Here is a 16,496-nt window from a genome sequence, read left to right as displayed (position 1 = left end):
TATTAGAGGTTTAATTGGACATGTTGCACCTATACATAATGTAATTTTCCATTTCAGTGAACAGTTCAAGCATTATGTATATTATCCAAATGGCTTCTCCTTTCTTTTCATATTTACAACCCTTGAACTCTTCATTTTGAGTGATTGTAAACTAGATGTTCTTGTTGAAAATTGCTTTATAATAGGCGAAACCACGGTTGTGCACAGTAAAACAATGAATGAACAATGAATGTGTTCCTTCCATTTAAGGCTTCTCAATACAGGTTTCAACAATCTGTATGGAGCCTTGTGGGGGTTCGGACACAGAAGTCTTTTCACACGTAATGTTACACATACCATCCACTCATATGTTTGCTTCCTCTCTCTGACGTTAAGGTGGTCCATATAAACATGTCACTCATTCTTTCTGCATACAACAATGCTGAGCTATATGACTACCTGCTTGTTTAACTCCTTCTTTACCTCCACTGCCTCCTACTCTATACACATTAAGTTGTATGAACATGTGTCATTATGTTATATGTTCATATTCATCAAATGCTGTGTATATCAGGGTCAGTCAGGAGGTTTTTTGAGCTCATGGACATTTTGCTCGGGTACGTTTCAGAGCATCATATGAGCAGGGACACATAACTAAAACGCGTGTTCTTGTTGCCATAGGTGATTAAAAGCTTGATGCAAGTGTCCTGAGTGAAAGGTTTGTTTTGAGGCAACTCAGCCTTCAAAGAGAATCAGTAAAGGACATGGATTGAAAACATACAAACATCCAGCCTATTCTTTATCCGTTGGTTTATCCACAGTGTGGAGGTTGCGACGTAACAGTCTTGTTTCAGAGATAATCTACGGCGATCATGATTTATCTGTTTTCCTGAAATGATAAATGCCTCGTGTACTGTAAATGGCGATTCTGCTCTACTTATCCAGTGAGGTAGGTAATATTTATTATCCCTGAGGGGCAATTCATTGCACAGCCAGCGGTAAATACTATCATCAACAACAGTCAACACACAAACCAATCCAGACACAATTTACACAGAAAACATAATTACATAATATTGCTCAAAACATAGATACTTTATTTTTGCCTGTGGGGAAATTGTTTTGCAGCATAATCACAAGGCATTTCACCACAACATCACAGAGTCATGAATCCTCATACACGTATACATGTCCATACTGGCTCTGACTGGGTAAGGCCAATAGCGGTGGGGACAAATGAGTTTTTAAATCTACTGGTCCTGTATCTTGGCAGAATATTATCTGTGACCAGATGGCAGCATCCTGAAGTCACTGAACAAAACTGACTGGGCCTTCTTTGTGGGTCTGACTCAGTACACAAAGGAGAGGTCATTAAGGTTTGTGCCTGCAATTTTCCTCTAACCTGTTCCTGTTTTTCAGGGTAAATGACCCAAACCAGCAAATAAAAGAGAAGGTTAAACAGACTCAGCGAAATGACAATAAAACATTATCTTTCCGTAAAAACATTCTGGTAGGTCTTGTTCTGTGTTTATTTGTGCTTTTAAGCTTGTGACTGATTGAATTGTGATCCTAACTCATAAGCATGTGAACATTTTCAGAATAATGAAGCAAGATGGATAAATCAAAAGACTATGTCTATGTGGCTCATGTGCAAACATTTGTGTCCTCTTGGACTTGCCAGTCACTGATCTTTGTGACATTGGACAAAGTGAGTAACAAGTCAAATAAGATTAATGTCTTTTAGCCACTGTATGAATATCAGCAAAAAGGTCATAGCTTAGTCTGTCACCAGTTTCTAATCCATCAGAACAAACAAGGATAAATTTCAGGATAAACGTTGAAGGGATTAAACCTGTTCTGCTCCAATGACAACACCATCTTTTCCTTCTTCCATTACGATGACACATCACCGGCACTGACTCCTCGACATTGTAACAGTTTCTGTATGATATATACATTATATGCAAGAAATAAGTAACTTATAACTATTAGGAAAGGGCTGAGAATATTACAGAAATATTTTCATACAATTTTTGAGGCTACAGTGAGTGTGCTGTAGTGTATGGGGTGACCTCACAGGAGGATTTCTCATAAACGGTTTCAGGGAAAACAAATACTGTCTCTGTGCATAGAGGCCCAGCGGACAAATAGTTGTCAGAGTTCGTCCAAAATGTTGACAGGAAACATGAGTAATCTCTGCCTCCCTTGTCACGCTGAATAGATGCATCCCTGCGCATGAAAAGTGGAGCAGAGCCAACAGAGCAGCAGCAGAGCACAGAAGTGAAACCAGTGGTTACTCTGCCGCTGCTTTATGTATGTGCATATGTTTATGTTGGCTACCATAACTGGGTTGCATTATCATAGGGGGTGTTATTCTCAAAAATCAAAAGACTTGATACTACTCTTGTAAGTAAGTCAAAGTCGTGCCTGAGATGTGTTTCAGGCACATTTATTCTAATAGCACAGTTTATAAATTACTCAACATAAAAATGATGAGAGGCAGATGATAAATAATTAGAAAAACCTTTCACAACAAGATTTTGGATTTTTTTTTTATATGATAAGCTCTGGAAACAGTGTTAAAGATTAAATTAAGGTTCCCAACCTTTTTGGCTTGCGACCCTATTCTAAGGGCTCCTTGTCAAATGTAGAAAGTGACGTCTCATCTAACCTTCAGGTAGTTAAACTTCAGAGGAGATTCAAGTTTTCAATATTTCACAATAAAAGTAAAGTTTAGAGAAAAGCCAAAAAAAAAAACCAAACAAAAAAAAACAGATTTGTGTATCAGAATTGTTTTATCTTCTTTCCTCTTTAATACTTTCACAAGCCCCTATGGAGTACTTATACTGTAGCTAGCTCCACCTCAAGCAGCTGCAACACTAAAATTATGCCGAAGCACTGATGCATGAACAATCTAATAATGTCAGATATCTCACCCATAGACGACACAGGTAGTTTTGAATCCTTGACTTTTACTTGTAAGTGAGCATTTTTGCATGAAGTTCTGGCACATTTAAAGGTGTTGTTGCAGAAGGCTGATTACTTACAGTATGAGACCGTTTTCAAGGTTCAAGCAGCTAAACCATCCATCATTCACATCAGACCGCTCAGCCCAAGTGACCAAACTGTCCAACATTTGATCCAAACTAATTGCCAACGAGAATTGAGAAGAGGAGAAAAAAAACCTGTCCGTCTTTGTTTCCAGAGTAACTGCAAGTGAGGAGGAACTGGTGGAGTTCAATCAAGGTTCAGAGACTGGAAGGAGGTCAAAGTTCACCTCCTCTGTTGCCTTAAACCAGTGGGGACTTTCCAAACTTTGTAACTTCTAATCTAATGGGATGTAGGCCTACAACATCAGACATCAGACATGTCGGACTATTTCACAGTTTCTCTGTTTATAATGAGTCTTGCATCAGTGTTAAAGAATAACAAGTGTTTCATGTGTGCTGCCACACTCAACAATCATTATGGAGGTTATGGTTATGTTTCAAATGCGCTTATTGTAGAGCTGGGAGCAGGCGAGGAGGTGTGTATGAGAACCGCAGGGGGAAATCACGCTGCGCAATAATTTCATCAAATACAAGATCTCCTGGCTTTGTAATTGTATTTACGAATAAATGATACACCTATTGCAAAAACTGGTCATTTCTGGCCCATATATTTTTTCCAGTTTAGTTAAATATATCAAAAGCTTAAACTAATTTAAGAAAATAGAATTCTTTCAAAGTGAAGAACAGGTTTTTTTTTTTTAATTTTCTAAAAGTATTTCTTGATTTCTAAAGAGGTATGTATTTTATGGAAATACCACTGAGTCATATAATTTATGCCATTTTTACATGATCCCTAAAGAAAAAATTGCCACCAGTTTCTGCCATTAAAAAATAAGAACACTGTTGTCATTTGAATTCTGCCAGAAAAACAGCCCATTATTTTCTCCTGAGAGTGAGCTTGTTATTTTTGCTGAAAGTAAATTATACTGAATATCCACACTTCCTCTTTGGTGCTGTGACCTCGGAGGATATAATGAACAGTGATTTAGAGTAAGTTCTGTTTACCCTCATTTTTTATGCTTGAGGGAAACTCTCTTCTGAATTTGACCCCCCTCAGTATATATAGTGAGCCCGGGCTGTAGTAGCTGAAACCAAACAAGCGGGAGGTCTCTGTCAGGCAGAAACTCACGCGAATACAGAGGAGAGAATACAAAATCCAAACAGAAAACAACCTTCTTACTGCAAAGTCATATAGTACCGTTTAATAATAATCATCATCTGTGTCCCTACCAGTGGTGTAACTCTGGTACATGGTAAAAGCAATTTTACTCTCCTTTTTACTTCAAAAATATCGCAGTGATCAATATTAAATATATATTGAATGAATTATGAATGAATGAATTATTGCACACAAATGCATCATATAACCATTACATTATGAACTAATCGAATATATTTTTCATGATTATGTAATGTTTCATCCCACCTCTTTTAACCAGTATACAGCAGGTAATTTTCAGTCAAGCTGTATTTATTTTTATATTTTATTTTTTTCCTCCAAGACTGTTTAATTTCATGTTATAATACATCTTTGCAAAGTCTGTGTCTGTTAATAAAATAAAATAAAATAAAAACAAACAAAAATGTGATTTGTTGTTCCTTTGCTCTGAATGGCCAGCTACCTGTTTAGACATGCCTTCGCTTAGTTTTATTTATTTTTAGCTTTATTTTTGTCTGTTCTGTTCTGCTTTTGTCTTTTATTGTGAACCACTGTGATGTCTGACACAACAAGGTGCAGCATAAATTAATTTTATAACTAGCTTTCCCCCCGTTGTCTGGATTGACAGACTTTGGGATGAAATTATGAAAGAAAATTGTAATTAGTAAAATTAGTAAAAAACATAAAAAGGATTTTGTGAAATTACAACCATCAGAATGAAATGAAATAAAACTTTTATTCTGAAAAGAAGCAGGATGAGTATCTATTGGTACTGACCAATCAGGGCCGCCATACAGAAAATTTACGCTATATCAAACGCACCTTTTTTACAAAATGGCGGTCTTTTTAAACTGTCGACACCTGCACAGTCTTTAAGTTAACATTTAACTGTAACTGTAAACACTTCTAGAGATAATGTAGAGTCTTGTCATGTTGTTGCGGACGTATTTGTGAACTTGTAAACGTGTGACAAGTGTTTTGGCTCACGGGTTGTTGAACTCGTCCTTACCCGATATATTCGCCACCATCGCCAGTTGTTCCCAATCTGAGATGCCAAGACACTGCGTCACCTCACCCAGGTAAATTTCCCTTAGTTGTTTATGCTGACATGACTGTATGTAGGCCTGTTGAGTTACTGTTTGTTTCTTGTGTGGCGGGGAATATCGATAAACTATGAGGCTGGCTTCTTTATTTTTCACTCAGCTGTGCTTGATGTCTTGGTTTCTTCTGTTTTTTTTCATTGTTTGTTTTTGTTTTTAAATGCTGGTCGAATTTATCTATGTGCAGTGTTGGCATTGATTTTATATGTCAATTAACTTCTTGAAGTGGTTTTTCTTTTGGTTGATGTTTGCCCTTACATTACGATGCTTTCATGATGTTGCTTTATATAGTGATCATGTTTGAGTGTTAAGATTAAAATTAATGGCTGAATTGATTTTGTGCATATTGTAAATATTATCCCCCCTTGTTTGTTGGTGTTGTTTTGGACGCTCTTTAGGTCAGTGTAGTATATTGGCTTTAGGGGCATAATCATGACTGCACACTAATCATTCACATAATTATGTCCTTTTAATACTGGTTTCATGGGGAGCTCTGAATGGCTTTTGTTACATTTTCTCCACACATATTCATGTGAGCTTTACAGAAATATGTCAACTCAAAGCAATGGGTTTTTGTGACAACTTGCTCTACTATATTCATATCAATTACATCTTAACTGCTGAGCTCCTGTCCCACTGTGTCATTGCTGTTACAATCAGCCATAATATGGCTTATACTTTTCATCATTTGCTGCTTATCAGTGCTGCATAACATTTCATAAGAAATTATCTGCTTAAAGCATTGTATATTTGTGAGTATAATATGCTTAATTATGATCTGCTGCATTGATGGAGTGCCCTAGCCTGCTGCTGCAAATCGTTTGGTTTGTGATGTTTAGTTTTGTTTGTCTCAGTTTACCTGAAGGTACATTTAATGCAGTTTTGGGGGAAATAAATCTATTACTGTCACTACTGGTTGAACTTGGTGTTTGCTCTTGGGGAGTGACGACAAAGTAGATGCCAAATATTGACTCCACAGATAATTCGTATAAATTTGTTCCAATGTGAGATCGCAGACTGAGCTCTAATTTAATGACAAAAACCTTTTTGCAAACTACTATGTGCCAATATTTAGGTAAAAACATGTTCCAGGGAGCACTTGAATATCATACATACAACACATTTGCCCAAATCATATGCCAGTCTTTCTCTGTCCTGTTTCTTTGTAGAAATTAGGTGTGGTCACTACAGCAGTAATTCTGAAACACTCACATTGGCTAATTTAAATGGATGCTTTAATGTGGACATTAATATCTACTTCAGATGGATCTTAATGCAGTGTCAGTGCCACAGAAGATCCGGCCTGAGCAGCAAGGGAATCGGAGACATGAAACCTAATAGAGTTTTAATAGATAAATGTTGGCAGGATGTATCTCAGACTCCTCAATAACAGCAGGATGTGGAAGTCCAGACAACGGTTTTTAAATGAAGATGGATGGCAGCAATTGGTTTCATATGCACAGATGGAAAGAGCATTGATTACAGGCATACATGACGGAAGAGGACACGGATGGAGTGAATGAAGAAAAGATGGCAGGATGAAAAGGCAGTTTGAGGAGCTGAACCTGGTCAGAATGATTGACAGAGGTGGATGAGGGTTGGGTAAAAGTAGAAGTCAGAGATCATTAGGAAAGCTGAAAGGGACCTTGACAACATGGTAACAAACTTCTTGGTTGCCGGGGGACTTTGACGCTAGTGGGCAGCAGCAGGTGTCCGATTTGAAGCGAGGTGTTGAGGTCTGACACGTCCTATCACTGTCTGTCTTTTGCCTTGGTTTTTTACATCACTTCTTTTCTTTAATGATCTTTCTGTGTTTGCCAGCTTCGGACGTGGCTTTGTCAGTTTCAGAAGGTCACTGCTTTGAGGCTGGGTGAATCATCTTATGGTGTGTTGATTGACCATAAAAAAAAGCCAACATTGCTAATTCAGAGGCTTTTTGAGGCCCCACACTGACAAAAGGGAGTGAAAGCTTATCAGGAATCAAAAACATGGCAGAATACATCATAAATATAAAGATTTGGATTTTGTTCTGTAACCTCAAATCAGTTGGTAAAGAAGAAAGTTTTTCTTCGTTTTTGCTGAGGTTAATTATTATTATCAGGATTATATTGGCCATAACTCGTTAATCTAAGTCCAATCATCATTAAACTTGGTAGATATTTTCAGGTCGTGATAAGGAATAGGCCTTCTAAAGCCCTTTGAGCTTGACCCATAGCGGGCACCACAAATACAAAAAATGTGTACCTCAAAACCTGGTGGACAGAATTTCACCAAATTTGGTACACATGTTCTGAGGGCAAGTATTAACCAAAATCTGAAGTGCCCTATTGAATGATGAAAGTGGGCGGGTCGTATTAATCCTTTGCTCAATTTGCAGTGAGCTGGAGTGAGCCTGAGACACGAAAATTGGCATCATAACTATGATATGAAAATGCTGCACAAAAATATGACCCCCTTACGTCACCTGTCTTCTCCTTTTGTTTCAACTTAGAGGAGAGAGTAATTTTCTATGGAACTTTTGAATTGTTTTATCTAGATTTTACCTGTAAAGCTCACATCTGTCTTCAACCATGACGCTCATTAATAGACTCCTAAAGACTTGGTACTCTCGCCTTGACTCCTCTCTCGCGCTCCGATCCTCTCCTCCACCGGCACCTTCCACTTGTGCCTGAGAACTAGGCCTACTTTCAGTCCTGACAAATTAACCGTATCTCGTCAGTAACATGAATTAACATTTTTTTCCCATATTAGAAGAACTAATGATGTCTGCACTCTGCACTGTTTCACCTGCCCTTTTGTTTCTCCTCCTCACAAACTCTTTTTAAGATTTGAGACATTTCTGCAAAAAAAACCCCAAAAAACAAACATATACGACGGGATGTAATGTTAATTTAGGGAAACTTTTCAAGAAGCTAGGTGTGCTTGGGTGTAAAAGAGATGATATTCACTTGTTTGAATAGCAACAAAATCAGGTCGCTGCCTCCTTCCGCAGGAACAAAATCCAGCGCGTTCGTCTTCTTCTTCTTTTGCAATTTCGGATGGCTATGCCTGATGCATGGATTACGATACAGCGCCACTACATTGCCGTTGTTGCATGCAGCCACGATTGCAGTTACAAACGTCAAATCCACGAGTACCAAAAGAACAAGTAGGCCTACTAGAATTTTATTGGGAGGCGAAGGCGGCACGGAATTTGACGGACGCGGCTGCCTCGCAATTCTCTATGCAGGAAAAAACCCTGTTTATAACAAAAGAACAATACAAATGTGGATCTCATCCTTCAAGGCTTTAATTTAAGCATAATACAATTGGTTAACTGGTCAAACAACATAATGCATGTGGTTAATTGACCAAACAACAATATAAACATTTCCTAAAGCTAATAGTCTATAAATGTGGATTACACAGCAGTTCTCCGACTGTAATAATAATAATATGGACATTCTGGATGTCATGTAGTGTGTGTGATTTGTGTCTGTGAAGAGAGTTCTGCTGGTCACTACCCAGGATTGGATTGTGGGTTGTAGTTTATGACTCTAATCTAGAGAGGGACGTGCGTCCGTGTGCGTGTGTGTGTGTGTGTGTGTGTGTGCCCGTGCATGGCACAGAGAGGCCAGGATTCACACTTTAGTGATAATCAGACCTTTAGGTGTCACTTTCTATACAAGAAACAATCAAATCTCATTAGACAGAGTCTAATTGTTACAAACTGGAGATTTTGTCTATGTTTTCCAGTTTGCCGCGTGTCCATTGGTTGATCCTCTGGAGCTGGTCATTCGACCATTGGTCTGGTTTTGTGTCCCTCTGACATGCTAACAGCATGGTCTGTTTGTGAGAGAAGGGTCCTTTGTCTCTGTTTCCTATCAATTTGATAATTAAATGGTGGGAAGTGTAACAAAGTGTCAATTTTGGTTCCTTAACGCTGCATGTCCTTACAATGAACTTCTTTAATGGCATTTGACTGATGCCAGGTATGTCTGCTACATTGGTCATGTTAGGTTTAATACAAACTGTAATATGTACATGCTTTACTGTATGATGGTATTTTGGTACATAAAAATTGGCATCATAATTACAAAGTATGGAGTCATAGGCGTGCCATAAAAAAGAAAATAAATGTGGAAATATAAACAGGAATGAATAAAAGAATGAATAAATTAATGTGGAAATATATAGCGAAATAAACAAAACAATTAAGAAATGCTTTTACCTATTACTTTTGATTTTTCTGTAAAGCTTTTGCTTTTACCTATATTGCTTTTACCTATTGGGTTGCTTTTACTGTTAGGGCTGCCACTAATGACTATTTTTCTAACGATTAATCTAAACGATTAATTTTTCATCCAGAAAATCTAAGTGACATGTTGGCATGGTCAATAATCCCTGATTCAGGCCTGAACATTTTCTCCAACACTTATTTAGTATAAATTCTCAGGCAGCATCAGACGAATTATGACTTTGAGAGTATTTATCAGCTACAAGGACAAAAGATATTAAATAGCCTTTCTTACTAATAGACAACACTTACAAATGATGTAATTGTTCACATGTTTGTGACTGATCTCACTGTGCGCCATAAAAGATAATAATTACTAATAACACTGTGCTTTGTACAGATTCAGAAAGCAGCCCTCTCTGCACTTAGGGGGGATTTCCAACAGGGGATTTCATGAGGACAGTTAGGATAATTCTCTACAACATGAAGGAGACTCAAAGTAATGGTCTTTCCTCATTCTTTCACTTTACGATTGACATTTGCTTTCTCTTTCTACGGAAGCTGTTGTTGACACTTGTTTCAAACTTTTTTTTTTTTTCAGTCACAGTACACAGACACAGCTTTTGCAGTCTAGTATTTACAGTTGTGCTCATAAGTTTACATACCCTGGCAGAATTTCTGATTTCTTGGCCTTTTTCAGAGAATATGAATGATAACACAAAAACTTTTCTTTCACTCATGGTTAGTGGTTGGGTGAAGCCATTTATTATCAAACTACTGTGTTTGCTCTTTTTAAATCATAATGACAACAGAAATTACCCAAATGACCCTGATCAAAAGTTTACATACCCCAGTTCTTAATAACGTGTATTGCCCCCTTTAACATCAATGACAGCTTCAAGTCTTTTGTGGTAGTTGTGGATGGGGTTCTTTATTTTCTCAGATGGTAAAGCTGCCCATTCCTCTTGGCAAAAAGCCTCCAGTTCCTGTAAATTCTTGGGCTGTCTTGCATGAACTGCACATTTGAGATCTCCCCAGAGTGGCTCAATGATATTGAGGTCAGGAGACTGAAATGGCCACTCCAGAATCTTCACTTTATTCTGCTGTAGCCAATGACAGGTCGACTTGGCCTTGTGTTTTGGATCGTTGTCATGTTTTCTGATAACATGCTGCATTCATCTTGCCATCAATTTTGATCAAGTTTCCTGTGCCTTTGTAGCTCACACATCCCCAAAACATCAGCGATCCACCTCCAAATTTCACAGTAGGAATGGTGTACCTTTCATCATAGGCCTTGTTGACTCCTCTCCAAATGTAACGTTTATGGTTGTGGCCAAAAAGTTCAATTTTGGTCTCATCACTCCAAATGACTTTGTTCCAGAAGTTTTGAGGCTTGTCTCTGTGCTGTTTGGCGTATTGTAAGCGGGAGGCTTTCTTCTGGCGACTCGACCATGCAGTCCATTTTTCTTCAAGTGCCTCCTTATTGTGCATCTTGAAACAGCCGCGCCACTTTTTTTCAGAGAGTCCTGTATTTCAGCTGAAGTTATTTGTGGGTTTTTCTTTGCATCCCAAACAATTTTCCTGGCAGTTGTGGCTGAAATTTTTGTTGGTCTACCTGACCGTGCTTTGGTTTCAAGAGAATCCCTCATTTTCCTCTTCTTAATTAGAGTTTGAACACTGCTGATTGACATTCTCAAGTCCTTGGATATCTTTTTATATCCCTTTCCTGTTTTATACAGTTCAACTACCTTTTCCCGCAGATCCTTTGACAATTCTTTTGCTTTCCCCATGACTCAGAATCCAGAAACGATTCAGGCCTGAACATTTTCTCAAACACTTATTTAGTATAAATTCTCAGGCAGCATCAGACGAATTATGACTTCATTAGAGTATTTATCAGCTACAAGGACAAAAGATATTAAATAGCCTTTCTTATTACTTAATAGACAACACTTACAAATGATGTAATTCTTCACATGTTTGTGACTGATCTCGCTGTGCACCATAAAAGATAATAATCACTAATAACACTGTGCTTTGTACAGATTCAGAAAGCAGCCCTCTCTGCACTTAGGGGGGATTTCCAACAGGGGATTTCATCCCCTCAACAGAGTTGAGGCGAGGTTAAAAACTGCAATAAATCCTCAACCGTAAACTGTAGGTACACATATAAGATATCGATCTCTTTATTGAAACCTTGGGACACACGTGTGTGTATACATGTCTTGCTTTGGTTGTGGTTTTCAAAGAACTTCTTGAGGGATACCTGCAGTGAGGACAGTTAGGATAATTCTCTACAACATGAAGGAGACTCAAAGTAATGGTCTTTCCTCATTCTTTCACTTTACGATTGACATTTGCTTTCTCTTTCTATGGAAGCTGTTGTTGACACTTGTTTCAAACTTTTTTTTTTTCTCAGTCACAGTACACAGACACACCTTTTGCAGTCTAGTATTTATACCCCTGAATGTGAGTAGTTAATCCAGCAGTTACGCTGAGCACATGAGGCACATCACATCTTTTACAAACCACACAATCACATTCTGGTAAGTAATCATTCATGTCAGTTTTAATACAAACTGTAATATTTACATGCTTTACTGTATGATGGTATTTTATTTTGAGTATATACCAGACTATGCCTGGCTGCTGCCAAAGTAGAAGAGGAGAGAAAAGAAGATAATTCTGTCTGACCCTTATGTGTGTGAGGGTTTAGTTTTTATTTCCAGTTATTGTCACAACGTCTTATCTTGTTCTGAGCTGCAGTGATGGAGTAAGATTAAAAGAACTGTCAGGAATTCTGTCAGGATTAAAGAATCTTTGTTCAATTAAAATGAAGCCCTAATAGTTATTTATATATTTATATATATTTACATGCTTTACTGTATGATGGTATTTTATTTTGAGTATATACCAGACTGTGCAGTATCAGTAGAGTGTCTCACTAATTGATTTTTTTTTAAGCTTATTATTCAGCCAGCTCCAAACTTAAAAAATCACCAAACTGCTTTTGTCAAGTCTCAGTTCTAAATAGATTTAAATGAAATATTACTGCATCTCATCTTTATTGTTTTAATGTTGAGGTTTTCATAATTTCATTATCACATTTATGTTGGTTATTGGATATTGGAATATTGATGAAGAAATACCTTTTTGTCTGAATGTAGCATAATATATAATATAATATATGTTAATACGAATAGTTATTTCCATTTCCCCAGAGAAAGGTTCTTATTCATTTTGATCTACTGATAACATTATACTGACATTTCCTGTCTATCTTTCAGAGTGAACTACTTGTCCCAAATATGGCAGGTAGGCAAACACTACTAAAAATGATGTTCTGTGTCCAGAGGGGCATGTTTTCTTTAAAGAAATATTATATATTAAGGACTTCTGAGGGGACAGATTATTTTTGATCAACTTTTAGTAAATTTAGTAAACTTTTAGTAAATTATACTTTCACTTTCAGTGACTTGAAAGTATACTATAGTGTACATTAGGGATGCCCCAATCAGGTTTTTTTGCCACAGATACCGATGATCTGTGACAGAGATCCATGGCCGATCACCGATCATTTTTGGCAGACATTGCAGACTCCAAACTGCGATGCATATGCAACTATTTTTTGTCAGTGTGCAAGTTAAAATTACACATGGTCACCTTCAATATCATGTTGTCATATCACACTAGTATTTTTTAAATCTCCCAGTAAACCTAGTAGAATGTGTGTAGCATTCACAGTCTCTAACAGCGCGAATAGCACAATTTTACACTCTGCTCCATGGTAAGTTTAAAGTTGCTTCATGATCAGACACTGATGACGCACGGACAGACAAGACAGGGAAATGGAGAGTTCTTCAAAAATGTGCACCTCACCCCCAAATAAATTAGAATAAAATATAGTGTGGGCTGCACGGTGGTGCAGTGGTTAGCGCTGTCGCCTCACAGCAAGAAGGTTCCGGGTTCGAGTCCCGGCTTGGCCGTGGGATCTTTCTGTGTGGAGTTTGCATGTTCTCCTCGTGCAAGTGTGGGTTCTCTCCGGGTATTCTGGCTTCCTCCCACAATCCAAAGACATGCAAAATGGGGACTAGGCTAATTGGATAAATTGACCATAGGTGTGGCATGGTTGTCTGTCTCTATGTGTTTGCCCTGCGATAGACTGGCGACCTGTCCAGGGCGTACCCCGCCTCTCGCCCGAAAAGATGCTGGGATAGGCTCCAGCCCCCCCGCGACCCTACTAGAGGATAAGCGGTAGAAGATGAAAATATAGTGCATTAGATGGTATCAAGTGGCCTGATATCTGTTTGAAATCGATATTGTAAAGGGTTAAACCCTAATTCTTCCGACTCTTTCATTAATGTCTTTTGTCATAAAATAGGACATATTTGTAATTATATTCTTCTAACATAAAAACATTTTTCTCAAACTATTACTTTGAAATATGATTTTATGTCATTCTTCATGATAGTACTTATTTCTGCTAAAATATTACTATAGTATTCTTAAAGTCTCCACCATGCATAAATTCTATGCTGAAATGTGTTTTTGTTCGCTGCCCATGCAGCTATAAAAGGGAAACTTTCTGCGGATGCATCTGGAGTAGTGGACATGATCGACACCTATGATCGGCCTGGTAATGCCATTGCTACTGGCACCTATGCAGAGGCTGGGACATATGCAAATGGACTTGAAGACAAACCTGGGAAGCGCATTCCCAAGGCAGGAGTCTACGCTGGTGCAGGAGTGGGCCTTGCTCGAGCTGAATGGAGTATTTGTGAAGCTCAGGCCAAAGGGCCTAATGCCAGCGCAGGAGTCGGAGCCTCTGCTGCAACTCTCAGTGCAGAGGCCTTTGCTAAAGCAGAAGTAGCTAGTGCTTCAGCCTCTGCTGGTCCTTTGAAGGCTACAGTTGGTCTTGCAGCAGACACTGGTGCCAGTGTTGGTCTGACGGGTGTAGAGGCAAAGGTGCTGGGTACAGGCTTCTCCTTTGGCCGTAAAATGGGCGTTTCTCTGTTTGGTACAGGGTTTGAATTCAATTTGTGGTAGATTGTGGCTTTGTGCCAAATACATCGCTTTCTGATGATGTTTCAAGCCTTATATTACAATAATGAAACCTCCTGTGAAGCATTTAAAATGATCTCATCTCAAATCTCCACTGAAATATATTTCTTTATTAATCAGTTTTAATGTATGGCTTGCCTGCAATTGCTTCAACTTGATATGAAAATAGGGCTGCAACTGGCAATTATTTTTGGTTTATAAATTATAAATATAATATATGATTAAAAATGTCATTTGAGTACAGAGTTAGAGAAGTATGTGCAGTTCATGAAAAGCAGTGTATCAATAGCAAACTTATTTAGTGTGATTTTGTTTTGTTTTGTTTGTCAGCTGCTTTTCTTCTCTCTCACACTGAGGAAAGTCATGACTGCCCTGCATGGCTCGGACAACCCAAAAACAGCTGACCACAGCTGTTGCCAGAATGAAGGCATGAAAAGGCAGTTGTAATAATGACACAGCAAAATGTAACGGACAATAGCACCAAAAGATAAAAAGAAAACGTCACAAACTGCTTTACTTGCATATACATGTGTATTGTGTGAACACACTAGCTGCAATGAAATGTGTGTGTGTGTGTGTGTGTGTGTGTGTATATATATTATTAAAAAAAAAAGCACAGAAACCTACAGACATGTTTGTATTGCTTGAAAGGTTTCTTTGGTTGTTTCTGTTCCTGTCACTGAGCTTTGATTTTCAGTCAAGTCAAGCAAGTTAGTTTTATATGCATAGCGCCAAATCATAAAAGTTATTTTAGGGCACTTCATATAGAGCAGGTCTAGACTACAGGCCATCTGCCTCTGCTGGTTGGTATGAGAGGGAAAGAGAGAGAGAGGAAGAGATAGAGGTGGCGTGGGGGGATGGGTGGACAGAGAACATAGTATAATGGGAGTTCCACATAAAGATAGTAATAAAAGTATAATAATACAAACTGTAATATTTACATCCTTTACTGTATGAAGGTATTTTATTTTGAGTATATACCAGACTATGCCTGGCTGCTGCCAAAGTAGAAGAGGAGAGAAAAGAAGATAATTCTGTCTGACCCTTATGTGTGTGAGGGTTTAGTTTTTATTTCCAGTTATTGTCAAAACGTCTTATCTTGTTCTGAGCTGCAGTGATGGAGTAAGATTAAAAGAACTGTCAGGAATTCTGTCAGGATTAAAGAATCTTTGTTCAATTAAAATGAAGCCCTAATAGTTATTTAGTGTGATAAACCCTCCCTCTGTTTGTTAGACTGAAGTTAAGCTGCTCTTGAGCAGGTTAGGAGTTCAGCATAAGTTACAATGGTGATTAACAGCAGTAGAGAAGTGAACCACCGTCGTAACCCTGAAAACACAGGGTTAAAACTGAAGTTGCTTGGCTGACCCCTAATCCTGGTTCATAGTACAGGCCTCTGCTCTCTGCTGGATTTGGTGAAGTTTAACTTTTCACTGGAGAGGTTAAAGGTTTAACCTTTAACAGTGTTTATCCAACTACTGTATTCTCCAAGTATGTATCCTATTTATCCAAATAGGGTTGTATAGATAACAAGTTATTCTTTATACATTTATCCTTATCAGAGTAGTGAGGATACTAACTCATTAGCCTCGAATGTGCAGCTTTAGCACAATATCATGCATGTAGTCATATTTAAGATCCATTTATAAGACTTTAAAAAAAATTAGACAGTTGGACAGTGTTTTTCAACCAACTCACAGAGCTAATGATAATTTGATAGCTAGCTATCTAGAATAAAATATGTTAATGACAGTTGCTATGACAGCTGGCAAAATGGATGAATGATACTTTAGTTTGTCGCACATGCATCTTACTATCATATAAGCATTAGAAAAAACGTGTGGAAAAACAATGTGGTGAAGAAAATAGGAAATAAATTAATGATTAAATGTGTGTTGAAGCCCCCAAAATAGGAAAACTAAGGAGCTTAAAAA

General features: G+C 38.0%; 1 protein-coding gene across 1 annotated transcript; it reads left to right on the top strand.

The window, feature by feature from the left end:
* Window positions 1-11,923: 11,923 nt before the first annotated feature.
* On the top strand, window positions 11,924-15,752 carry LOC147819532 (uncharacterized). The gene is made up of 3 exons (XM_087172286.1): window positions 11,924-12,050; window positions 12,792-12,819; window positions 14,072-15,752. The coding sequence occupies exons 2-3, from the start codon at window positions 12,813-12,815 to the stop codon at window positions 14,548-14,550; spliced, it is 486 nt and encodes a 161-aa protein (XP_087028412.1). The 5' UTR covers window positions 11,924-12,050; window positions 12,792-12,812; the 3' UTR covers window positions 14,551-15,752.
* The last annotated feature ends 744 nt before the right edge of the window (window positions 15,753-16,496 follow it).

The sequence above is a fragment of the Seriola lalandi genome, unplaced genomic scaffold, assembly GCF_002814215.2.
Source record: "Seriola lalandi dorsalis isolate HSWRI2012SDOR001 ecotype SW California unplaced genomic scaffold, Sedor1 jcf7180002052274, whole genome shotgun sequence".
NCBI lineage: Eukaryota > Metazoa > Chordata > Actinopteri > Carangiformes > Carangidae > Seriola > Seriola lalandi.
Note: the sequence above shows the minus strand (reverse complement) of the source record. Positions and strands in the feature narration are given on the sequence as shown.